The sequence below is a fragment of the Struthio camelus genome, chromosome 15, assembly GCF_040807025.1.
Source record: "Struthio camelus isolate bStrCam1 chromosome 15, bStrCam1.hap1, whole genome shotgun sequence".
NCBI classification, from domain to species: Eukaryota; Metazoa; Chordata; class Aves; order Struthioniformes; family Struthionidae; genus Struthio; species Struthio camelus.
Genome location: NC_090956.1, coordinates 2,356,839 through 2,382,977, shown reverse-complemented (window position 1 = coordinate 2,382,977; position 26,139 = coordinate 2,356,839). Strand labels below are relative to the sequence as shown.

General features: G+C 50.3%; 2 protein-coding genes across 19 annotated transcripts in view; one reads left to right on the top strand and one right to left on the bottom strand.

Annotated features, from left to right (window-relative positions):
• Window positions 1-12,823, bottom strand: part of MSLN (mesothelin) — a 47,693-nt gene extending 34,870 nt beyond the window's left edge. For all 6 annotated transcript variants that reach the window (XM_068908710.1, XM_068908711.1, XM_068908712.1 and 3 more), the window contains exons 1-3: window positions 12,379-12,823; window positions 9,819-9,937; window positions 1,892-2,028 (exon numbers count right to left, since the gene is read on the bottom strand). The gene's annotated coding sequence lies outside the window, so the exon portion shown is untranslated. The remainder of the gene's footprint in view (window positions 1-1,891; window positions 2,029-9,818; window positions 9,938-12,378) is intronic.
• Window positions 12,824-14,936: 2,113 nt separating this feature from the next.
• LOC138061090 (uncharacterized) lies at window positions 14,937-23,149 on the top strand. Of its 13 annotated transcripts, XR_011134721.1 has the most exons (8): window positions 14,937-15,077; window positions 16,149-16,252; window positions 16,361-16,479; window positions 16,749-16,883; window positions 19,242-19,342; window positions 20,260-20,383; window positions 21,594-22,504; window positions 22,743-22,903. XR_011134721.1 is itself a non-coding variant. In XM_068908723.1 (7 exons), the coding sequence occupies exons 3-7, from the start codon at window positions 20,260-20,262 to the stop codon at window positions 23,103-23,105; spliced, it is 663 nt and encodes a 220-aa protein (XP_068764824.1). In that variant the 5' UTR covers window positions 18,196-18,235; window positions 19,242-19,342; the 3' UTR covers window positions 23,106-23,149. The 13 variants fall into 13 exon arrangements, 12 of the variants coding, with proteins under 12 accessions (XP_068764824.1, XP_068764823.1, XP_068764835.1 ...); XM_068908723.1 differs by lacking the exons at window positions 14,937-15,077; window positions 16,149-16,252; window positions 16,361-16,479; window positions 16,749-16,883 and adding exons at window positions 18,196-18,235; window positions 23,019-23,149 and having other exon boundaries at window positions 20,260-20,430; window positions 21,594-21,708; window positions 22,376-22,504; XM_068908722.1 differs by lacking the exons at window positions 14,937-15,077; window positions 16,149-16,252; window positions 16,361-16,479; window positions 16,749-16,883 and adding exons at window positions 18,196-18,235; window positions 23,019-23,149 and having other exon boundaries at window positions 20,260-20,430; window positions 21,594-21,708; window positions 22,376-22,504; window positions 22,668-22,903.
• Window positions 23,150-26,139: the final 2,990 nt, after the last annotated feature.

Here is a 26,139-nt window from a genome sequence, read left to right as displayed (position 1 = left end):
TGCATGAGGGCTGGGGCTAACTTTGAGGCCCTCTGCCAGCCGGAGTGGATTCTGTAACGCAGAAGCTGCTTTACCTAACGCCGAAACCCAAATGCTTTTGTATTAATCTCCAACAATGCAAAAGAAACACCTCTCTTGCCCTCTCCTGTATGTGTAATGGCCTATCACCATATAGCAGAGCTCTCTGGAATATTTGCAAAGTGCCCTGTTGTTTTTTAATTCAGCTTTATCAAACACCATATGTTAATTCAGTGCGCTCTTAAGGTATTAGGATGCAGGGTTATGGTGTGGGACTTGGGACGTTTCTATCATTTTAACCTTTAAATGAGTATCATTTGGCAGCACCGTGTGCTGCAACGTGCGGTGTGCGTAGTCAGTGTTCCCTAGGGCCTGGGCTGAAAGCCTCTGATCTGGCTATCACAGTCCCTTGTGGAAAGTCATCATGTACACTCTGACACACTCACTTTTTGGAACAGGACTAGTGAGGCTCCGCTCTGGTCGATCCTGGGCGTTTGAGGTGAGTCTAAAGAAGAACACATGGATCTCATTCAAAGAAAGGTGCATTTTGGTTAGCTCTGGTTTCACAATCTGTGAACAGCAGTGAGCCTTAAGACCCGGAAATGCCAAAAATGTTTTTTATAAGCCTGCTTCATGAAGCAGTTAGAACCTTTAAAACCAGCAAAGGCCTCTCCTAAATGTCTCTTTACAGAGACATTTTGCCTAGAACAAAAGCCAGAGTGCCAAGATATACCGTGCAGGGCTGCTCCGGGTCTAAGAGTCATCCAAGAGTCATCAAGAGAGACATGACTGAAAAAGAATAAATATGGGTGAATGCAAAACTCAGTTCCATCACAGGGGATTTTCCTCTTGCTCACGGTGAAACTCAGAGGATCCCAAGATGCGTCTATGTTACTCCAGAGGTCAACAGACAAGCAATGACACGAACCAAAGACAGTTATCTAGGATCTCTGAGCTGATGGTGATGAGACAACGGTGGCAACTAACTACACTTCTGCATCCAAAAGTATTCCTGAACTGCCTGTGGCCATGCTCTCTAAGACCAGTTGCTTTATTTGCAGCTGCTATATCTGGAGATATGACCTCCACAGTTAAACATGAGTGAAAAGAAATGGCTTCTGTGGTCTGTTGTTTACTCCTGGAGAAATTTAGAGCATTCCTGAGATGGGCAGTGACCTGAAACCCAAATGATATCTCAGCAGCACAGTAATTTTAAAGTCACTTTTCTGTCAGGGTTCACTGAGATTCCTCCAGCTCTAGCTGAAGCAGGTCCATCAGGAAACTGAGCTCACCTTCAGGCACAGAATTACATTCAAAGGTCAAGGAGAGTTACATGCCACGTGACAAATCTGAAATGGAAAGCGCCACAGAGACCCTGGGTCATGTGTGACAACAGGAAAAAAAAAAAAAACACACACACACAACAGCCAAGGAATCTAGCTTCCAAGCTAGGAACTCAACTTCTCATAGGGGAAGAAGTAAACGAAAGAGATGTGATAGATCCTGCTCCAGGTCACACTGCAGAGGCGCCCCACTGAAGTCAGTGAAGTGAGTCCAGACTTACACAATGGTAAGTGACATTACAGTCAGGTCCTTTATTTTTTTAACCAGTTCCGCTGTCACCTCAAAAGGCTCATAAATAAGGCCCACTTCATCGTAGCATTGACTTCTTGTAATGCAGCAATTTGATAACAAAGGGTAGGGCAGATAGATGGCATAGCAACAGTAAGGCTGACTAAGCTTTGGGAGATGAAGCATGACAAAATATGCCAGCTACGAGGTGCTTTTGAAAGACTTTTTTTTCCCTGGTCATTCATTCTTCAGAAACAAACGAGCAAAAATTAACCCAAACTGGGTTGTCATTTATGCTTACCTTCCTTCCGGTTCCCTTATCCCATCAGATGATCTGTAATGGAGCCTAACTTCTCTCTCACTGAGATTTTAGCCAGTTGCTGGACATGTCTCTTGAGATGTGAGGGGGTTTCTCAGACACATGGTGGTGGCTGAATCCTGGGGATAAAGGTATGATAAAGAGATTAAGACAAGCTATAGCATGCAATCCACATCCCATTACGCCGCCTTCCCACTGGGAAGATTCTGACTGCTATGAAGCGGCCCGTCAATGTGACGGCCGTACTTTCCCATTTGCTTACCCTAGATGCAGCTACCTCACATTTACATCCCAAGTAGGTCTCCAGAACTAACCCTCTAAGATTATTTGTAACGAGCCACTAACAACCGAGTCATTTATTTGTTCTCTGCCTCTTCTTCCTCCTTGCAAAATTGCCCAGCGACTTGCACCCGCGTGGCTGTGGGCCCCAATACCTCTGGAGCTGCCACTGTGGAGGACATCACCAGTCCTCATTTCCATACAAAAGGACAAAAACACTTACCGGCACCTGCTGCCTGCAGAACAGCCCAGGAACTGTGTGGCAGTAACACACTGCGTCACCCTGTCAATTTAACCAGTGCACTGGTAGGCCTTTAACTACCTGGGCGCATTGCAGGAAAGAAAGGCTAAACAACCCCAGGTGCCATTCAAACAGACCTAGCCACACACATTCACCAAGCACAGCAATGGTCATGGTGGTAAGGACCCTTCTTCCAGAAAGAAAGGAGCTCGAAGCACCAGCACATTGCACTTAAGTCAACGCAAAAGCAGGTGATAACGACTTATGGTCCACTAGGCAGCCACAGCTGGACTCAGAAAAAGGAAGGAAAGTATCCCACATTAGTGATTTCCAGAGGCATGCTGATCCATTTTCAGGGATGTGATAGTGGAACTCAACGGTCATATTTACAGATAGTTTTAATGTGCAGGAGGAAAGAGACATTTTATTTAAAGCCTCTTACAAGTGTGTAAGCTGATATGTATGAAGCATTCGCTGAGACAGACAAAGTATAGAACATGACTGAGAAAAACAAACAAAACCCAACCCCCACAGAATATTGCTGCAAGGGCTAAGATTTGTGGATTTAACTTAAAAATTCTGCTTACCAGCAAAGAAGGAAGAGGTAACTTATACTGCCAAATACTAAACATGAAGGGAAGCAACAAATAAAATCCATGTAGTTTATCATAATGCAACTAAAAATATGAAAGCTTTCTGGTTTAAAGCTGTAGTTGTATAATGTGTGTGCGCTGTGAAGCAATGCACAAGATACTGATAATTCAGTGCCTATAGAGTCAAATGTGGGATTGATTCCACATTTAAAGAAAGATCATATCATTGTCCTCACGCTGGAAAGCTGCAGCCCTAACAGCAGCGAGCACAAACACCACCTCTCACAATGTCCCAGAAAGGGCACGGGGATATGTAGGCCGAATGCCAGCTTTCTGTTTTGGTTAAATCTCAGCCTAGGTTTATCGTTCAGATCCCTTACTGTACAGAGCTGCATGGCCTGAGGATACATCACCCACGTATTTCTGAGGGGAGGAGCTCCTGCTGAATAGGGATGTGTTGCATCCTTAAGCCTAGCCCCAGGGCCTTGCAGACACACCTTCCTGGCGCACTCACGCAGAGATCGCAGTAGCAAAACGCTGCTTTTCCTACAATATAACAACGGGGGTAGGTGAGGTCTTTTGGAGGATTAAGTAAATTTAGAGGATGCTCTATGCTTACAGATCAACAGAGAAATAAGTAGGATTAAAAGCAATCAGACTACACAAAAGAGTAGCCCTCCTGAACACACACACATGAACTAACCTGTGTGCAGCCACCAGATCTGTTGTAAAAGGTTTCTGATGGCCTGGGACCATGTCTGCCTCACTCCTTAGGCCACTCCTAGATGAACGCAATGTGTCTCCTAGAAGAGGATATCTAGAAAGCAGCAGCATACCCTTATGCTGCTTAGCAACTATTCCCTTAATGTTAAAAGAAACGGGGGGATTTAGATAGGCCATAGGAGAGGACAGAGGTGGTCTATCCACCTCTTGGCCTGCCAACAACCAAGTCAGAAGGTGGCCCTGACACTCTGCACTTCTACAAGACAACCAACCAACAGCCCTTGGGAGAAGATGAGCATAGGACCAATGATCCAGGACTCACACAGGACGGATTTCTTCACAGCTAGTCATCCTGCAAATGCCTGTTTTTATTCATGGTCTGCCCAGGGAATTGGTTTGGCTCCTACTGAGGTGCAGGGTAGAAGAGATCAAAATGTATGTCAGATATCAAAAGGTCTACTGATCTCACCAGCAAGGTCTTCTTGTGAAAGTGCAGCTGGTCTCTGACATATCTGACAACTTCTGAAATGCTTAATGGAGAGTGCAAAATATTTCATCCAGTTCATTCTAGCATTAATTTAACTTGGGATTGGTTCATATATGTTGTGGATCTTGCATTATTGATGATTCTTTTCTAAAGACTGAGAGACTAGGAGGCAAACCTTGGCTTTTAAGTACTACATAGGTGTGAATGTCTTCTGAACTAAATCATAAAAACCTCTGAACAGTTATTATTTTTCATCAGCTTTATCTCAGGGCTCTTCTGACCCAAGAGGAAACATCAAGATACTATTCAAATTTTGTAGATCCTAATTACAATCTAATTCAATAACTCTCACTTGCATGAGCAGCACCTGCTCCTGCAAACAGTCACATTCCTATCACTATAGCCCATGTGACTATGCACTCAGATGATAAACGTTTAGTCAGGCTGTTAATAGGCATTTGTGGGTTCCCAGGGCTCCCAAGGGACTGCTATATTGAAGAAAGAAAAGCTCTGAAAGATAGCAGGTACTAATAAATCAGCTGTGTCCACATTAATAGCAGCTTGGCACCGACGTTACAAATGACAAGGATTAAAGGAGACATCATGTAAGACAAAGCAGCATGATTCACTCGCTTAAGGCTAAATATTCACCTTCCTTTCACTATTGAAATGAAACCAATCATTACAGAACCACACCAGGGACTAACACAGAAACGAAGGATTCAATGATCCAAAGCTATCCTCTTGACAATAAGTCACAAGCCTCAAATCTTCTTTCAATCAGAAATAACCAGAAACAGCCAGGAAGACAAATTGGTCTCACATCTATCAGTCTCCATCAGTACCTCTTAAGATTTCCCTTAGCTTTCCGGCCTCAAATACAGGGCTGATCACCAGAGGTTCAAACAGCTCTGGCCATCTGGGTGGCTGTAGCAGCTGTTATCTTCCTCTTTCTTTTCATATTGCCTAGTGGAGCATCAGTCCAGGCCCTGGCAAACCCCTCTGATACTTCCAAGGTTCAGCTCTACCTCCCCTGAAGCGAAATCCCATCGAACCTTTCTGTTACTGGGCAGGAGCTTCCTAACACACAGAAGAAAGGAAGCACCTTTCACATGCTCGGAGCTTAAGGGATGGAATTCGTGACCACCAGATATCAGAGATGCCAAAACGCAATCAGAAAACTCATGGAAGACAAGTCCACCATGGGCTCTTAAACACAAAGATGCAGTTCCATCCTCTGGCTCATGAATCCTTCTGACAGACTGCTAAAAGCAGGGATGTTCTGGGGGGAGCTTCCCTCTTCACACCCTCTATCCCGAAACATCTGCTTCTGTCTTTGACAGCATGCAGAGTTAGGTGGACCTTTGGTCTAATTCACAGGTGCCTATCCATAGGTTTTTACATTGAATCCAGCAGGAGTTTGAACCCATTTCAAATTTTTTAGGATACAGAAGCACTTTTCTAAACCAAAAGAGAGAATACTGAATAGAAGAAATAGCTATGAAAAATCATGTGAAGGCATAACAATTCTGGGCTTATTCAAACAATCCCTTTGGGTTCAGAAGAACATCATAACAGATTAGCCTATCCCGTCACGCCAAAGGTATCCAAAGAAGCCTGCACAGAAACTGTCCTTATAGCTAAAACAGATTTAACGCTAGGTCACCTTTCTTTATACTTCCTCCTGAGGAAATGTTTCCTGTACCAGTAAGCAGAATAAGTGCAGAGCAACCAGTAAGTGCAATGACAGTTTGTTAAAACATTGTATGTGACTCTTCTGTATTGGTTTGACATAACTGTAATAGCGACTTCATGATACAATTTTAGAGGGGAGACTTTAGGGGGCTCTAACCCTACCAGATTCTGAGCTCTTCAGCTCTTAACTGCCCCTCACAAGCCTGACTGGGAAAATAAGATAGAAATTATGTCTATGTAATTGCACTATCAAGTCTTTATAAATTCTTTGACTCTTCTCACTTAAAAGCTGTTCTTACTTTAAAGCTGTTCATGTCCATGCTGAATAGGTGGAGGAAGACACAGGCTCTTACTGGAGTTCAATGTTTTGAACAAGTGACACAAGTTATGTGAGGATGCCTTAGGAAGGGCTGGGCCTTTGCTCCTTGGAATGGAGTCAAAGAAGTCACCTGGCATCACTCACTGTGTTCCCTGCAATCAGCTGGATGTTGCTCCATAAAAAGGTAACACTGGAGAAAAAGGTACTCCTGCAGGTGGTTGCTGAACTGCATGTTGCTTTCTAGGACTCATGAGGTTCTGGAAGAAGAAACAGTAAGTATTAGAAGGTATGGCTACTTTCCTGTCCAGCTAAACAATTAAGTTCATGATAATTAATGAACAGGTTGGTACTCTATGTAGGAGTGTGTATGTTGATACTCTTCCAGGTAATTTGGTAGAATTTGGACTCCAGTTGCACTGGATGTTATTCTTTGCCTATTCCAGCCATTCCTGAATCACTCTCAAGTTTTATTAAAATAGTGGCACAGTGAAAAGGATAGGTAAAATGTTATACCATTTCCAAACACTGTATATACAAGTGATTTGTCAGTGGTTGTGGCTGGTCACAGCTAGCCGAACAGGACAGAGGATACTTCAGACTACTCTCTCCAGGCAAAGTATTACTGCATTGATTGAAACACAGGATGGATTCACAGTAGGGGATGTGCGCTGCTTTGCAGAGATATGTTACAGAGAAAAAAAACACCACTTTGGTATTTGAGAATAAAGTTGTACTATAAACAACATTTGAATGTCTCTGGTCATCCAGCAGAAGGTATACCTCACAGAAAGCATATCAGGCAAAAAAATAACCACTTACAAAAAAAGATACTCTTACAAAAATTTGAGTCAATTTTTAGGAGACTGTTTTAGTATATGGAGAATGTTTCTGTTCATTGGTGATTTAATATCAGCTCTGATTATTTGTATAAGGCATACATTCCTCAGTGTCCTCCCTTTCACAAGTGTTGAAGCCACTGAGATTTCCCTGGAACCAACCACCACCCTGGGAGCAAAAAGGATGCAAGTCACCATCCCTGCGATGGAGCTGCTACTCGTTCCAAGGGATGTGAGCAGAGACGCCAACAGGATCTTTTCCCCTATAACTGCACCTCCCAAGCTGCAGCATGCCCAGGGTAGCTTTCCAACAGAGCCACAGAGGCAACTTAAGACAGACACAGACTGTTGGTGAGCTTCCATTCCCTCTGCAAGGACCCACACCTGCCCTGGGAGCGCACCTCAAAAAAGGCTGAAAGCCCCTGCAGGAATCGAGGAGAGGGCTGGTTGTAGCAAGCAGTGAGGAGGTCTACAGCCACACTGAGGAGGCACTCAGGAGTCAGCGGTCTGCAGAACACAGTCCTCACAATCTGGGCAATAAGGGCAATTTCAGGAGAGTATTTGCCCTCAAAAAAGATTCACAAATCACTTACATTTTTTCAGGCTTGAAAAGACAATCGACATAAGAAAAGAAGAAAAATGAAGGGAAAAGATAGGCCACCACTTTTAATTGCCCTTGTAATTCTACTCTTTTTAGGTAAGTCTATTCAGTTCTACAATTGTGCTGAGGGCTGATGCCCACACAGCTGAAGATACTGACTGGAGCAACAGAGCAAAGTGTCTCTGTCGTCAGTGCTTTGCATTGTGGTTTGAGCTCCAACACTGGCTGCATTTATTGCTATTTAACAAAAATAATACAAATTATTATAATGTGTGCTCAATATTAGTCCTTAACTTTGAGTACTTAAGAAATATGAACATAAATGAGCGATAGATAAAAAGTGACCTTGACTGCACATTCTGCTGGTCTCTGTTCTTGCACTTATATGGCGTCTATGACAGTTAGAAGAAAATCGTTTCTCATGCGTAAGTAAAAACGAATTTGTCTGTAGCTAAGGTACCACTTGTACTTTTTCACCTGAGATGTTGGCAGGGTTGAGGCACACGAAGGAGCAGAAAGGACACATTCAAAAAGCTGACGGCCCTAGGAGACCCTCCTCAACAGAGTCCACATATAAGCCTCTGCATAACTTATTTAAGGCTTGTTTACAGTCCTTAGAAATAAAATGAAACCTGCAGCCTCCTGGGGTATCAGCCCAGCACTGAAAAGACACACTAACTATTATATACACACAATTTCACACACAACAATAGCAAACACAAGGAACTGAAGGGAGAGGTTGTGAGTTATGAAATTAGAAGGACTATTCAAACCTTTCTGCTCCCAAAGCAGAAATCAGCACAGCCTGGAGCGCTTCTTGGTAAACTACGCTCTCTAGAGTCCAAACTTCACACTTTAAAAGGAGTGGCACAAACAAAATCCAAGAGCATGTTCCAGATCAGGCCCTAGACACTCCCACCCTCTCCTTGCCTACAGCTAACTGGGACTGGAAATAACATGCCTCCCTGCCTACTCGCAGCATACAGCAATTTCCACCTTTTCTGCAAAAACGCAGAGAAATGACTCTGAATAAAAATCCTCTTCCTATGCATCATGCTCCACTCCCTACGAGCCCAAGCTTGCAAGGCTTCCCCTGAAACACCACTGACACAGGGAAATCTCCAGCCTGGGAGATCCTGCACTTGGGATCACAGCTGGTGCACAAGCAGAAAGCAGGACTTACCACCTAACCTGAACTGCTACTGCACCACCTTCCCCACCGCTTCCCCCTCATGGAAATAAAGCTGCTTCCTTCCAAGAACTACTCGTGGCTCCTACTTAACTCCAGGCCTGCGAGCTGCAGAGTGCCACACACTCGGGGGGACACAGCAGGTTACTGGAAGGAGGCGCGACAGCCTCAAACCGCCGCACCACAGGGGCACGAACCTCCCCCGCTGCCCTCCTGACACTAACCGCTCTGGGGGCGGAGCGCTCCGGGCCGGGGGCCGCTGTCCCCCCACGCCGGCCACCTGCTCTCCGCAGGGGCTCGCGGGCGCCCAGCCCAGGGCCGCCGCGACTGCCTCCCCACACGGCCCGCAGCCAACCTCGGCCTCGCACCCCGCGCTGCAGCCCAGCGGCCACCACGCGCCCCGCAGGCGGCCGGGCCCCGCCCCGCCCCGCCCCGCCCCGCAGCTCTGCCGCCACCGCCCTCGCCGCCATCATGGCGCCCGCCCCGCCCCCGCCCGAGCCCGACCCGCGCATGCGCGCTTCTTCTCTCCCCCCCCCCCCCCGCGGCTGCTGATGCCGGCTTCGCTTTCCGGCAGCGCGGCGCTTTCCGGCAGCGCGGCGCGGTCCCCGCCGGCGGTCGCCATGGCGTCTCCCTTCAGCGGGGTGCTGCAGCTCACCGACCTGGACGACTTCATCGGGCCCTCCCAGGTGGGCGCGGGCCGCGAGGGCGGCGGGCCGCTTCCCCGCCAGCGCCGCCCGCCAAGGCCGCGGGAGATGGTTCCCGGCCGGGCCGGGGCCGCGGCTCCGGCTCCGGGCCGGGAAGGCCCCGCCGCGCTCCCGGGGCCTGGCCGGTGCCTCGGAGCGCGCAGGGCGCGAAGGGGCCGCGCCCGGCCCCCCTCTCCCTCCCCCTCCCCCAGTTCTGCCCGTGCTGCTCATTAGCGCAGTAAACGGAGGAAGCACAGAAATACCTCGCTGCTCCGTGCTGCCAGTGTGAGGGGTCGGGGAGGGCAGCAGCTGCAGAAAAGCCTTGTTCACACGCCCCGCAGGAAGTCCTGCTCAGCCCCATCTGGATCTAGGAACTGTCAACCTAGACAAAAAACAGCAGCAACGAAAAAAAAAACAAAACAAAACAAAGAAACCGAGAAAAATTAAGCTTAGACGAGTTATCCGAGCCAGTACATGCACTTCACTGTTACCCAAGTGCCCATGCCAGGCTGCGGGAGAGGATGGCACCGAGATGGGAGCGAGCAGCAAAGAGAAGGCAAGGCTTTCTTGTCAGAGTCTTCCAGCACTAGCAAAGTTCCAGGTCAAGAAAAGCATAATCCTAGCAATGGTGGTTGACAGCAAATAGAGCAGAAGACAGTCTCCAAATGAGAGTAGTGAAACAGAGTAGAACGAACCCCCTTAACTCTCCTTGTTCCCCCTTTTCTGTTTCAAATAGAGAGATCCTTTGGATTGTTATGATTCAGGGAGCATAACTGAAGAAGCTTAACGACTCGTCCCAGTTTCCATGAAATTGCCAGACACCACTTTGTGATAGTCTTCCAGGAACTGCACTGACATAAGCCCACCCAGCTAGAACCAGGTTGATTCACCACTTACATGCGTGCTAATTGCAGCTAGTTTCTCTGTCTTTTCCATTCACATCCTGGAATGAGCCTTAGGTTTTGAGTCTTACGCTGAAATGTAAGTAGTTTGTTATTGTTGTGTTTCAGACAGTCAGAGGGCTGAGAACTGGATGACTCTTTACTTCCAGTGATTCAGATCGCTTGCTAACATCGCAGATTTTCTTGCCATCTCTGAAAACTTTACTGGGGTAAGAATATTGATTTAGACACTTTGTGACGCTTTACTGCCCTAGAGCAAAGCTGTTTTCTTTTTAGGCAGCCACACAAATCACCCTGGGGTTTATACACTGAGAGTCAGAGAGTATTACAAAATCATTTGAACAACAAACATAAAATAAAAACATGTTGCCCTTTCCCCCTTCCTTGGGAACAATGGCCGTTTCTCCATCTCCTTCAGGAGAGCCAAGATCGTCCCCTCTGCTACCACAAGTCCAGCTGTAAAGTTTGTGACTCTTCCCTCACGTTTGAAGTGCAGTAATCCCCAGCAGGTTGATTGGTTTTGCCATAACATAGCACCTAACAGAAAGGATGGCTGTTACAGCTAGAGCGCATGCACAGGAGTCATAGGGCCTGGGTTCAGCTCCTGTCTCTCATCCAGATTCTCTCTTGGTCTTAGAGTTCACAGAGAGGATCATCAGAGAGGATAACTTGCCGTTGTTTCTGGGGCAGACAGGGCGGAGACATGGGTTGTTTCCAAACAGTATTGCAGAAAAGCCTCTGGTGGCGCCTCACTTACTCTCACTGCAACACCAGATGGAGCTCTGAGAGCTACCCAGCTCACTCGGGCCAAATATACACCCAGAATCCATCACTAACTTTTGGAAAATGGGTCTTTTCCATTGAAGTCTAACACCTTTAGCGCAAAGAATATCTCCTCCTTCATGACTCTGCAGAACACAACAGAGTCTTTCTGGCCCTTATGCCACTACTTCATCATGAACATTAAATACCATAACCTGCATTTTACAAACAGAAGAGCGAGCCTGGAACCAAGTCCCCTCGAGGACAAGGTGTGCAGGACAGCTGCAGGGAGACAAACGCTGACACGGTCAATTCAAACAAGTGCAGATGTGTAATTACAGCTAATTGTCTCTTTCCGCTCCAGATGGCCCCCCCGGAGGAGCTGACTGCTGTCCAGCTTGCCCAGCTAACCTTCTGCCCAGATGTCTTCAGCTCTGTTGCTGACATCGAAGAAATCTTTGACAGACTACCCAAGCTGCCTGGTCTCAGTGAGTTGGCTGCTTACTGCGATGAGTTTAACTCTGCTTTAGAGGAGGTAACTGCAGACTGCTTGCTCTTGAGGCTCAGTGGGAGAGATTTGTGAGGGACAGAAGTTTCCCCAGGGTAATCGTGCAATAACCTAGACTAAAAGGAAGGTGTTACAACACGTTTGCCAGGGAAGCTCATAGCTGGCTCAGGGCCAGCAGGGGACAGTGCAGCCTAGCACTGCATTCCCCAAACACTCAGCCTGCACTTGGGTCAGACACAGCTGCCACCAGCCTGTGCCTGCATGTTCCACCTCAGACTGCGTGAAAGACACTGCGCAGATTTCCACCTCACATACAATAACAAGGCTCAGAAGAGAGCCAGCTACCACTAATTTACACCATGTTAATTCACATCAGTTTAGTCTTTGGCTCAGGCTGAAGTATTTCCTCTCCCACATACACAGTGCTGGCAGTACACCCAGCGCCAATGATTTCCTGAGGCTCCTCTAACACGATCTTTAGTTGAGGACTCTTCTTTGGCTCCTTGTAAATGCAATACCTTTCATCAGGCTAACAGCAGATATGCAAAGTCTCACTCTGCGAGACTCAGACCCTACAGGTCTCTGCTTCAGGTAAAATCTGATCATAGAGAAAACACTTCCTAGTGGGTTATGGCATCACAACTAACTCACCTGTTCCCAGAACCATGCAAGCTAGCTCTGTACCACAGCACATGTCTTCGGTTCCTTGTATTCATCCAAAAGATAGGCCAGGACCTGAAAATTGAAGGTCTAGAGGAGAACATAAACATTTGTTGCTTCGGCTGTGTTAAATTCATTTCACAATGTTTGCCTGCTGCAGAACATCGAGGTGGGGACATAAAAAAAACGGTTTATTCTTCTCTCCTGATTTTGTTGGAAATTTGGCCTGTCTGTAACCTGGTGCTTCAGAATAATTTTGCCAGGTCTTGGCTGCACTGTTACACTGCTTACAGTGTAAAATCCTTATGGATGTTGCGTGTTCTGCTAATACTGATGGGGTAGAAATAGAAACCGCATCACCAAGAAATATTCCCTTCCTAGTCTGCAAGTACTCTCCCAGAGCCTATGGTTACATTTCTTGCTCCTGCTGCAGCCTTTTGCCAACACCTGCAATATCTCCCTGGTGGTGAAGCACACCATGTTAGCAAGAACAGTGGAGCAGCTCCGTTCCGCGCTTGCCACCTTCACAGGTGACCATTTCCGTCTTGGATTTGAGAAGAAGCTCGTGGCCGTTCTGCCAGGCATTGATGCCACCATTCTTCAAGACATCCCCAACACCACGTCCGGCGCTTCCTACAAGTCTCTGTGAGTCACAGCTCTAGCCAAAGCTGGTTTTTGTTGCTTGAGATGTAAACCATTAAGGGAAAGAATAATTGACTGAGGCAGATGAACTTCAAAAGGAGGGAACATGGTGCCGTGGTTGCAGAACAAGGCCGTGAGGCAGATGCTCTTGGTCTTCTCACCCTTTTGTCTTTTAAGTCTTCACAAGTCACTTCATTTTGCATTTACTTACTTTATGTACTAGCCCACAGGCTGCTGAAATCAAATGCTAATTGGACCCAAGCTTTCTCTTGGGACAGGATATTTAGAAGACCTCCATTTGGACTCACTTTGCCTCCACTGAAATCAATGACAAACTCCCCAGGCAACAACAAAGCCAGGTTTTTTCAATCTGTTATTTTGATTCTTCCAATATATTTATTTTTAGGACAGCCAGAGGGAACAACCCCGAAATATTTCACAAGAGCTTTTAGCAAGCAGGCTTGTCTCCCAAGAGTCCTCGCTCACTCCAGGCTTCTTCCTTCTATAGGATTGCTGGGATCAACACCATCTTCTCTGAAATCCCTGCACCTGGCAAAATGGACATATACAATTACATTGTGGCATTTCGCACTCAGAAGTCTGAGGTCAGTGGTAATACCTATCAGTTTAGCTATGATAAAATTATGCTTTCTCTTTTGTTCATTCGCAGACACCAGTACTGAGCATCAGGAGTCAGATAACTTAGTTGCTAAGTTTTTGTTACTAACAATAAGGTACCTCTTGGCTGGGAGCACAAGGAGGACCCCTGGCAGTTTTTTGTTACAACTTTTAAGCAAAGGTAAGTTCTTACATAGTCAGTACTCTAGTGTACATAACCAATCAGATCTACCCATGATTCTTAGTTTTACCAATTCATTAGCCATGTTACAGCATGAGATACCAGTTCGATACCAGCCTTAATAGTATATCTTAGCTGATTTTTCCATCTCTTCTGATGTTAGCTATGAAAAAGTTTTGTCCTGCTGGGTGGATTAAACAGGTCTCAAGAAATTCTTCAACTTTGTACGAAAAAACAGGAGAAGGCAAACTGTCTCCACCACAACTAGTGTCGCTCACACTTCAATCCAGTGCCTTTAACGAGGAGGAGGAGATGTGTCAGATCCTTGCCAAACTGCACAACAACCCAACAGAGGAAATCCATCAGTATTCAGACCAATTCAACAGAGAGGCGGCCCAGGTAAGCGTTGTGACATTGCCAAGTTCCCTGTGGACCCACTCAGTCTGGACTGTAACAAGCCTGGCACTTGTTAAGCTCACCCTCGATAATGATACTGAGCTTCTGTCTCAAACAGACAAAAGCAGCAACAAAAGAGAACACATACAACACCTCATCACAGCTCTTCAGCCAAAGCGTTCCAATGCCAGTGCGAAAGACCTAACAGCTGGATCATACGGAAGCACACCCTAATGACAACACTGAGGTCCTATCAACCCAAACCACAAAACCTCGGGACTGAGCCCCATGGAGCAACCTGGGCCCGCAGCTACTTCTCATTTCTCTCCACAGACATGGGAGAGAAAACCGGCGCCCTCACCTTTCTGTTGTCACAACAGGCCAGCGGCCACACGGCCTGCCGTGCCCCCCTCCCCGACCACTGCAGCCGGCAGCCTGCTCCGTGCAAGCACACCCGCTGCGACTCTCACACCCACCTTGTGGTGATCGCTGCCCATATGGCAGGTTTCCAGGACACGTCCAGCTGGTGTCCTCCCCTCTCTGGGACTTGCCCAGAACCTCTTCCGACAGCGCGCTCCCTGGGGCTTTGCACTGCTACAACCTTTTTCATCCGGCCGTCTCACGGATCCTCATGACCATTCTCCTTCAGCTGGCAGCAACCAGCTTCAAGAAGCAGCAGCAGAGGACCAACTTGCCGTTCCAAGTTATGGCAGACTTCGAGGCAGAGCTTCCAGCCTTCAGCCCTGCCCACTGGACTCTTCGCCAGACTCGCTCTGCTGCTCCTCAGCGCTGCCAAGGAGAACCTTCCCGCCTTCCTCTCCCACCTCTCTGCCTGCGACACGTTCAGAGCCCTGTGAGTATACAAGGCCACCGGCGCCTTTGCTCTGTCAAATAAAAATACAAAGCGCGGTGGTTTGGAAGCGGCCAAGCCACCTGCAGCGCTCCCTTGTGCTCAGCAGCAGCCCCACAACACACTACTATTTACAGACGTGCTCCAGCAGGCACCTACGGTCACATCTTCAGTCCCTTCACTCAAACTACGGCCAAGCACAGCAACACGGTTCCTAACACGCTAGCCTCACTTAGCGTCTCTGCCAAACACAACACGGTCCACCTCGGCCGACAACGCTGCCGCCACCACCAGCAGCAGGAAAACCTAGCAGCAGCAGAGTACAGCACATAGGGGGCCTCATCAACTCCATTCAGCTGTACAACACACTCCAAAGGGCAGCGCTGACACCAACCCGCACACACACTCCCCTCTGCCCCACGCACAGCAGTGAACAATACGCTGCCAACAACCCTCCTGCTTTGCACCAACCCACGAAAGCACAAGCAAAACGCACAGCAGCCTTGGGCCCACAAACAACACTCCCAAGCTCGACCCAACTTCCCCCCTTGCCCACACTTTCATGCCCACGTGCGGCCATGGCACAGCTCGCCTTCTGCCACCTGCACCCCACCGCTCTTGCTCTGACAAACGCTTCCCACCCCGCCGCTTCTGCTGCCTACTCAGAAAGCTGCCCACTTGGCATTTGGCAGCACCGCCTCGCCAGCGCGTAATTGCCCACTGCCTAGCCTCTCCAAAGCCTTCAGTCACTCAGCAGGCACAAGACTCCAGCACTAGGGCACTTGCACCACCACCATCTCTCAGGACTTCTAACACCACCCTAGAGAAACCTCTGCCGACAGATAACCCTGCCACAGCGCCTGCCCTGCCCTCACCTCTCCAAAGCCCTTGCCAGCCCGCCCTTTCCCATGCAAAGCACTCGCCCACTTCCGAGCAAGCAGGCCTTCCCGTCCTTCTCCGCTGCCCTCTCTGCGCCCCTCTTCTCCCTGACAAAGCAGCCCTCCCACCCCTAGCACTACCGCCACCACCTCAACAGCAAGAATTACCTCTTTCCCATGTCACTTCCCTCCCCAGCGTGTCCTCCGGGAGCCAGGCATACGTAGCCCTCTTGCCCGGGGAGCTGCAAGGCATCTCTAGCGCTGTCTTCACCTTCCTCCAAAGCCAATGCACCGACGCAGGTAAGACGGACCTAACCCTCCCACAGCCCACTCGGTGGCCCTCCTCGCCTTTCTAGCCAGCCGCAAGGAAAGGCCACCGCCTCACTCTTGGCCTCTCTTCTGCCCCAGCCTCTCTGTCTCCTTTGGACCACGGAACATGCCTCCACTGGCTGCAAGACAACTTGGGTGCATTCGCAGCTATTGCTCGCTAGGAAGATCTCCTCACCTTAGTGGCAGATTTCAGTGGGGTTAGTGTGCCTCCACACTCAGAAAGGACCGAGACCGCTGCGCTCGCACAGCCTTACCAGCCTGCTCTACCACCGCCCTTGCCATGCACGAGGCTAACGCCTCTCCTGCCTGCTCCAATTCAAGGAGGACACAGCCCCCCTGCCTCAGCCCCAGCCCCAGCCCACCTCATCCTCCCAAGGCCCGCAATTCCGCCCACTCCGGGGGCCTTAGCTCTCCCTTTGTCAGCAACCTTTGGCTTCTCTCTCACGGGCTCCCTTTTCCTTTGCAGGTCGATGTCACCGACAACCTCACCGCCACCCAGCTAGCCCACCTAGTTTTTGGCCCCGGAGTCCTGCAGGACATCTGCGTGCTTGAAACCCTCCTCTCTGCCTTCCTGGACGAGGTTCTTGCTCTTGCTTCTCAGGTGAGACGCTCACCCCCAGGCGCCTGTGGCCGGCAAACACCACGCTTTCTGCCCATCTTCTTTTAGCCGGAAAACCAAGACTTCCTTTGCACAGACTGCTGCTCGCCCTTAGCCCAGACCACTCGCTGAACGGCTTCCCAGAGCCCGTTGCCCTCGCCCACCTCCAGCACGCCCACACCCACATACTTGCTAGGCCAAGACTGCGCAAACAGCTGCTGCCCGCACCTCTCTCGCCGCCTTACCTGCTTTTCTTTTGCAGCAAGGCTTTGCAGCCCTGGTGAGCGCTCACGCCAGAGACACCGTGCTTGGGACAACCCTCCCCAGGCTCCGAGGCCGCTTCGCTCTTCCTGGCCTCCAACAGCACTGGACGACAAGCAAGACACAGCAAGAGCACCTACTTGGTTTCGCATGCTTCGCTCACAACATTCTCGCCAACCACCCGTCTACCAGCACAAAACAGCTCTCCTTCATTAAATTTATTCCCAGCAAATACTGAGCACTCTTGCTTGCGTGAAACCCTGTCCACAGCACACGTCATGTTCCCGGGACGCCAACGGTCACGTGCACCCACCCACACAGCCGACAAGGTGCTGCGCAGGGAGCCCGAATGCTCTCCCTCCCTTCCCACGCCTCCCTCTCTGCTCCGCCTTCTGCACCATGACTCCCTAGACCTTTTCTCAGCCGACACACTGGCCCACCTCTCGCTTCACAGCCACGCCACCTACAACCCCTCCGACACACACACCGGCCTCCAGCCGACTGCCAACAAGCAGCAGCCTCTCCGCTACCTCCGCCCCTTCCTCCACCACTCCAACACCTTTGCCCTGAACTCAAGCAACCTCAGCCACAGCGTGAACCAACCCCCTCTCCTTGGCACCCAAACACCTCACGGCGCAACTTTCACCCTTGCAACTCGGCCACCCGCTCGAGCGCTCCGCCTCCCACCTCAAGCACATCTGCCACAGCACCCAGAAAGCACTTCCTCCTGCCCCACTAGCACACCACCCCACTCTCACCCCAATCCTGCCCACACTCCCACCCCACTTCCCTACCTCCAGTCTCTTCCACACTAAGCACTGCCTCCACAAACACCTCACCACCTGCCTGCCTAGCACTCCTGCCTCCGCCCTGCCCGCCATCCCAAAGAACATACCTCCCCCGCTACACCCCACTCGCCTCCAACATGCGCGCTTCTTACCCCCCCCCCCCCCCCGCTGCCGCCGGCTTCGCTTTCCGGCAGCGCGGCACTTTCCGGCAGCGCGGCGCGGTCCCCGCCGGCGGTCGCCATGGCGTCTCCCTTCAGCGGGGTGCTGCAGCTCACCGACCTGGACGACTTCATCGGGCCCTCCCAGGTGGGCGCGGGCCGCGAGGGCGGCGGGCCGCTTCCCCGCCAGCGCCGCCCGCCAAGGCCGCGGGAGATGGTTCCCGGCCGGGCCGGGGCCGCGGCTCCGGCTCCGGGCCGGGAAGGCCCCGCCGCGCTCCCGGGGCCTGGCCGGTGCCTCGGAGCGCGCAGGGTGCGAAGGGGCCGCGCCCGGCCCCCCTCTCCCTCCCCCTCCCCCAGTTCTGCCCGTGCTGCTCATTAGCGCAGTAAACGGAGGAAGCACAGAAATACCTCGCTGCTCCGTGCTGCCAGTGTGAGGGGTCGGGGAGGGCAGCAGCTGCAGAAAAGCCTTGTTCACACGCCCCGCAGGAAGTCCTGCTCAGCCCCATCTGGATCTAGGAACTGTCAACCTAGACAAAAAACAGCAGCAACGGAAAAAAAACAAAACAAAACGAAGAAACCGAGAAAAATTAAGCTTAGACGAGTTATCCGAGCCAGTACATGCACTTCACTGTTACCCAAGTGCCCATGCCAGGCTGCGGGAGAGGATGGCACCGAGATGGGAGCGAGCAGCAAAGAGAAGGCAAGGCTTTCTTGTCAGAGTCTTCCAGCACTAGCAAAGTTCCAGGTCAAGAAAAGCATAATCCTAACAATGGTGGTTGACAGCAAATAGAGCAGAAGACAGTCTCCAAATGAGAGTAGTGAAACAGAGTAGAACGAACCCCCTTAACTCTCCTTGTTCCCCCTTTTCTGTTTCAAATAGAGAGATCCTTTGGATTGTTATGATTCAGGGAGCATAACTGAAGAAGCTTAACGACTCGTCCCAGTTTCCATGAAATTGCCAGACACCACTTTGTGATAGTCTTCCAGGAACTGCACTGACATAAGCCCACCCAGCTAGAACCAGGTTGATTCACCACTTACATGCGTGCTAATTGCAGCTAGTTTCTCTGTCTTTTCCATTCACATCCTGGAATGAGCCTTAGGTTTTGAGTCTTACGCTGAAATGTAAGTAGTTTGTTATTGTTGTGTTTCAGACAGTCAGAGGGCTGAGAACTGGATGACTCTTTACTTCCAGTGATTCAGATCGCTTGCTAACATCGCAGATTTTCTTGCCATCTCTGAAAACTTTACTGGGGTAAGAATATTGATTTAGACACTTTGTGACGCTTTACTGCCCTAGAGCAAAGCTGTTTTCTTTTTAGGCAGCCACACAAATCACCCTGGGGTTTATACACTGAGAGTCAGAGAGTATTACAAAATCATTTGAACAACAAACATAAAATAAAAACATGTTGCCCTTTCCCCCTTCCTTGGGAACAATGGCCGTTTCTCCATCTCCTTCAGGAGAGCCAAGATCGTCCCCTCTGCTACCACAAGTCCAGCTGTAAAGTTTGTGACTCTTCCCTCACGTTTGAAGTGCAGTAATCCCCAGCAGGTTGATTGGTTTTGCCATAACATAGCACCTAACAGAAAGGATGGCTGTTACAGCTAGAGCGCATGCACAGGAGTCATAGGGCCTGGGTTCAGCTCCTGTCTCTCATCCAGATTCTCTCTTGGTCTTAGAGTTCACAGAGAGGATCATCAGAGAGGATAACTTGCCGTTGTTTCTGGGGCAGACAGGGCGGAGACATGGGTTGTTTCCAAACAGTATTGCAGAAAAGCCTCTGGTGGCGCCTCACTTACTCTCACTGCAACACCAGATGGAGCTCTGAGAGCTACCCAGCTCACTCGGGCCAAATATACACCCAGAATCCATCACTAACTTTTGGAAAATGGGTCTTTTCCATTGAAGTCTAACACCTTTAGCGCAAAGAATATCTCCTCCTTCATGACTCTGCAGAACACAACAGAGTCTTTCTGGCCCTTATGCCACTACTTCATCATGAACATTAAATACCATAACCTGCATTTTACAAACAGAAGAGCGAGCCTGGAACCAAGTCCCCTCGAGGACAAGGTGTGCAGGACAGCTGCAGGGAGACAAACGCTGACACGGTCAATTCAAACAAGTGCAGATGTGTAATTACAGCTAATTGTCTCTTTCCGCTCCAGATGGCCCCCCCGGAGGAGCTGACTGCTGTCCAGCTTGCCCAGCTAACCTTCTGCCCAGATGTCTTCAGCTCTGTTGCTGACATCGAAGAAATCTTTGACAGACTACCCAAGCTGCCTGGTCTCAGTGAGTTGGCTGCTTACTGCGATGAGTTTAACTCTGCTTTAGAGGAGGTAACTGCAGACTGCTTGCTCTTGAGGCTCAGTGGGAGAGATTTGTGAGGGACAGAAGTTTCCCCAGGGTAATCGTGCAATAACCTAGACTAAAAGGAAGGTGTTACAACACGTTTGCCAGGGAAGCTCATAGCTGGCTCAGGGCCAGCAGGGGACAGTGCAGCCTAGCACTGCATTCCCCAAACACTCAGCCTGCACTTGGGTCAGACACAGCTGCCACCAGCCTGTGCCTGCATGTTCCACCTCAGACTGCGTGAAAGACACTGCGCAGATTTCCACCTCACATACAATAACAAGGCTCAGAAGAGAGCCAGCTACCACTAATTTACACCATGTTAATTCACATCAGTTTAGTCTTTGGCTCAGGCTGAAGTATTTCCTCTCCCACATACACAGTGCTGGCAGCACACCCAGCGCCAATGATTTCCTGAGGCTCCTCTAACACGATCTTTAGTTGAGGACTCTTCTTTGGCTCCTTGTAAATGCAATACCTTTCATCAGGCTAACAGCAGATATGCAAAGTCTCACTCTGCGAGACTCAGACCCTACAGGTCTCTGCTTCAGGTAAAATCTGATCATAGAGAAAACACTTCCTAGTGGGTTATGGCATCACAACTAACTCACCTGTTCCCAGAACCATGCAAGCTAGCTCTGTACCACAGCACATGTCTTCGGTTCCTTGTATTCATCCAAAAGATAGGCCAGGACCTGAAAATTGAAGGTCTAGAGGAGAACATAAACATTTGTTGCTTCGGCTGTGTTGAATTCATTTCACAATGTTTGCCTGCTGCAGAACATCGAGGTGGGGACATAAAAAAAACGGTTTATTCTTCTCTCCTGATTTTGTTGGAAATTTGGCCTGTCTGTAACCTGGTGCTTCAGAATAATTTTGCCAGGTCTTGGCTGCACTGTTACACTGCTTACAGTGTAAAATCCTTATGGATGTTGCGTGTTCTGCTAATACTGATGGGGTAGAAATAGAAACCGCATCACCAAGAAATATTCCCTTCCTAGTCTGCAAGTACTCTCCCAGAGCCTATGGTTACATTTCTTGCTCCTGCTGCAGCCTTTTGCCAACACCTGCAATATCTCCCTGGTGGTGAAGCACACCATGTTAGCAAGAACAGTGGAGCAGCTCCGTTCCGCGCTTGCCACCTTCACAGGTGACCATTTCCGTCTTGGATTTGAGAAGAAGCTCGTGGCCGTTCTGCCAGGCATTGATGCCACCATTCTTCAAGACATCCCCAACACCACGTCCGGCGCTTCCTACAAGTCTCTGTGAGTCACAGCTCTAGCCAAAGCTGGTTTTTGTTGCTTGAGATGTAAACCATTAAGGGAAAGAATAATTGACTGAGGCAGATGAACTTCAAAAGGAGGGAACATGGTGCCGTGGTTGCAGAACAAGGCCGTGAGGCAGATGCTCTTGGTCTTCTCACCCTTTTGTCTTTTAAGTCTTCACAAGTCACTTCATTTTGCATTTACTTACTTTATGTACTAGCCCACAGGCTGCTGAAATCAAATGCTAATTGGACCCAAGCTTTCTCTTGGGACAGGATATTTAGAAGACCTCCATTTGGACTCACTTTGCCTCCACTGAAATCAATGACAAACTCCCCAGGCAACAACAAAGCCAGGTTTTTTCAATCTGTTATTTTGATTCTTCCAATATATTTATTTTTAGGACAGCCAGAGGGAACAACCCCGAAATATTTCACAAGAGCTTTTAGCAAGCAGGCTTGTCTCCCAAGAGTCCTCGCTCACTCCAGGCTTCTTCCTTCTATAGGATTGCTGGGATCAACACCATCTTCTCTGAAATCCCTGCACCTGGCAAAATGGACATATACAATTACATTGTGGCATTTCGCACTCAGAAGTCTGAGGTCAGTGGTAATACCTATCAGTTTAGCTATGATAAAATTATGCTTTCTCTTTTGTTCATTCGCAGACACCAGTACTGAGCATCAGGAGTCAGATAACTTAGTTGCTAAGTTTTTGTTACTAACAATAAGGTACCTCTTGGCTGGGAGCACAAGGAGGACCCCTGGCAGTTTTTTGTTACAACTTTTAAGCAAAGGTAAGTTCTTACATAGTCAGTACTCTAGTTTACATAACCAATCAGATCTACCCATGATTCTTAGTTTTACCAATTCATTAGCCATGTTACAGCATGAGATACCAGTTCGATACCAGCCTTAATAGTATATCTTAGCTGATTTTTCCATCTCTTCTGATGTTAGCTATGAAAAAGTTTTGTCCTGCTGGGTGGATTAAACAGGTCTCAAGAAATTCTTCAACTTTGTACGAAAAAACAGGAGAAGGCAAACTGTCTCCACCACAACTAGTGTCGCTCACACTTCAATCCAGTGCCTTTAACGAGGAGGAGGAGATGTGTCAGATCCTTGCCAAACTGCACAACAACCCAACAGAGGAAATCCATCAGTATTCAGACCAATTCAACAGAGAGGCGGCCCAGGTAAGCGTTGTGACATTGCCAAGTTCCCTGTGGACCCACTCAGTCTGGACTGTAACAAGCCTGGCACTTGTTAAGCTCACCCTCGATAATGATACTGAGCTTCTGTCTCAAACAGACAAAAGCAGCAACAAAAGAGAACACATACAACACCTCATCACAGCTCTTCAGCCAAAGCGTTCCAATGCCAGTGCGAAAGACCTAACAGCTGGATCATACGGAAGCACACCCTAATGACAACACTGAGGTCCTATCAACCCAAACCACAAAACCTCGGGACTGAGCCCCATGGAGCAACCTGGGCCCGCAGCTACTTCTCATTTCTCTCCACAGACATGGGAGAGAAAACCGGCGCCCTCACCTTTCTGTTGTCACAACAGGCCAGCGGCCACACGGCCTGCCGTGCCCCCCTCCCCGACCACTGCAGCCGGCAGCCTGCTCCGTGCAAGCACACCCGCTGCGACTCTCACACCCACCTTGTGGTGATCGCTGCCCATATGGCAGGTTTCCAGGACACGTCCAGCTGGTGTCCTCCCCTCTCTGGGACTTGCCCAGAACCTCTTCCGACAGCGCGCTCCCTGGGGCTTTGCACTGCTACAACCTTTTTCATCCGGCCGTCTCACGGATCCTCATGACCATTCTCCTTCAGCTGGCAGCAACCAGCTTCAAGAAGCAGCAGCAGAGGACCAACTTGCCGTTCCAAGTTATGGCAGACTTCGAGGCAGAGCTTCCAGCCTTCAGCCCTGCCCACTGGACTCTTCGCCAGACTCGCTCTGCTGCTCCTCAGCGCTGCCAAGGAGAACCTTCCCGCCTTCCTCTCCCACCTCTCTGCCTGCGACACGTTCAGAGCCCTGTGAGTATACAAGGCCACCGGCGCCTTTGCTCTGTCAAATAAAAATACAAAGCGCGGTGGTTAGGAAGCGGCCAAGCCACCTGCAGCGCTCCCTTGTGCTCAGCAGCAGCCCCGCAACACACTACTATTTACAGACGTGCTCCAGCAGGCACCTACGGTCACATCTTCAGTCCCTTCACTCAAACTACGGCCAAGCACAGCAACACGGTTCCTAACACGCTAGCCTCACTTAGCGTCTCTGCCAAACACAACACGGTCCACCTCGGCCGACAACGCTGCCGCCACCACCAGCAACAGGAAAACCTAGCAGCAGCAGAGCACAGCACATAGGGGGCCTCATCAACTCCATTCAGCTGTATAACACACTCCAAAGGGCAGCGCTGACACCAACCCGCACACACACTCCCCTCTGCCCCACGCACAGCAGTGAACAATACGCTGCCAACAACCCTCCTGCTTTGCACCAACCCACAAAAGCACGAGCAAAACGCACAGCAGCCTTAGGCCCACAAACAACACTCCCAAGCTCGACCCAACTTCCCCCCTTGCCCACACTTTCATGCCCACGTGCGGCCATGGCACAGCTCGCCTTCTGCCACCTGCACCCCACCGCTCTTGCTCTGACAAACGCTTCCCACCCCGCCGCTTCTGCTGCCTACTCAGAAAGCTGCCCACTTGGCATTTGGCAGCACCGCCTCGCCAGCGCGTAATTGCCCACTGCCTAGCCTCTCCAGAGCCTTCAGTCACTCAGCAGGCACAAGACTCCAGCACTAGGGCACTTGCACCACCACCATCTCTCAGGACTTCTAACACCACCCTAGAGAAACCTCTGCCGACAGATAACCCTGCCACAGCGCCTGCCCTGCCCTCACCTCTCCAAAGCCCTTGCCAGCCCGCCCTTTCCCATGCAAAGCACTCGCCCACTTCCGAGCAAGCAGGCCTTCCCGTCCTTCTCCGCTGCCCTCTCTGCGCCCCTCTTCTCCCTGACAAAGCAGCCCTCCCACCCCTAGCACTACCGCCACCACCTCAACAGCAAGAATTACCTCTTTCCCATGTCACTTCCCTCCCCAGCGTGTCCTCCGGGAGCCAGGCATACGTAGCCCTCTTGCCCGGGGAGCTGCAAGGCATCTCTAGCGCTGTCTTCACCTTCCTCCAAAGCCAATGCACCGACGCAGGTAAGACGGACCAGGTAACCCTCCCACAGCCCACTCGGTGGCCCTCCTCGCCTTTCTAGGCGGCCGCAAGGAAAGGCCATCGCCTCACTCTTGGCCTCTCTTCTGCCCCAGCCTCTCTGTCTCCTTTGGACCACGGAACATGCCTCCACTGGCTGCAAGACAACTTGGGTGCATTCGCAGCTATTGCTCGCTATGAAGATCTCCTCACCTTAGTGGCAGATTTCAGTGGGGTTAGTGTGCCTCCACGCTCAGAAAGGACCGAGACCGCTGCGCTCGCACAGCCTTACCAGCCTGCTCTACCACCGCCCTTGCCATGCACGAGGCTGACGCCTCTCCTGCCTGCTCCAATTCAAGGAGGACACAGCCCCCCTGCCTCAGCCCCAGCCCCAGCCCACCTCATCCTCCCAAGGCCCGCAATTCCGCCCACTCCGGGGGCCTTAGCTCTCCCTTTGTCAGCAACCTTTGGCTTCTCTCTCACGGGCTCCCTTTTCCTTTGCAGGTCGATGTCACCGACAACCTCACCGCCACCCAGCTAGCCCACCTAGTTTTTGGCCCCGGAGTCCTGCAGGACATCTGCGTGCTTGAAACCCTCCTCTCTGCCTTCCTGGACGAGGTTCTTGCTCTTGCTTCTCAGGTGAGACGCTCACCCCCAGGCGCCTGTGGCCGGCAAACACCACGCTTTCTGCCCATCTTCTTTTAGCCGGAAAACCAAGACTTCCTTTGCACAGACTGCTGCTCGCCCTTAGCCCAGACCACTCGCTGAACGGCTTCCCAGAGCCCGTTGCCCTCGCCCACCTCCAGCACGCCCACACCCACATACTTGCTAGGCCAAGACTGCGCAAACAGCTGCTGCCCGCACCTCACTCGCCGCCTTACCTGCTTTTCTTTTGCAGCAAGGCTTTGCAGCCCTGGTGAGCGCGCACGCCAGAGACACCGTGCTTGGGACAACCCTCCCCAGGCTCCGAGGCCGCTTCACTCTTCCTGGCCTCCAACAGCACTGGACGACAAGCAAGACACAGCAAGAGCACCTACTTGGTTTCGCATGCTTCGCTCACAACATTCTCGCCAACCACCCGTCTACCAGCACAAAACAGCTCTCCTTCATTAAATTTATTCCCAGCAAATACTGAGCACTCTTGCTTGCGTGAAACCCTGTCCACAGCACACGTCATGTTCCCGGGACGCCAACGGTCACGTGCACCCACCCACAC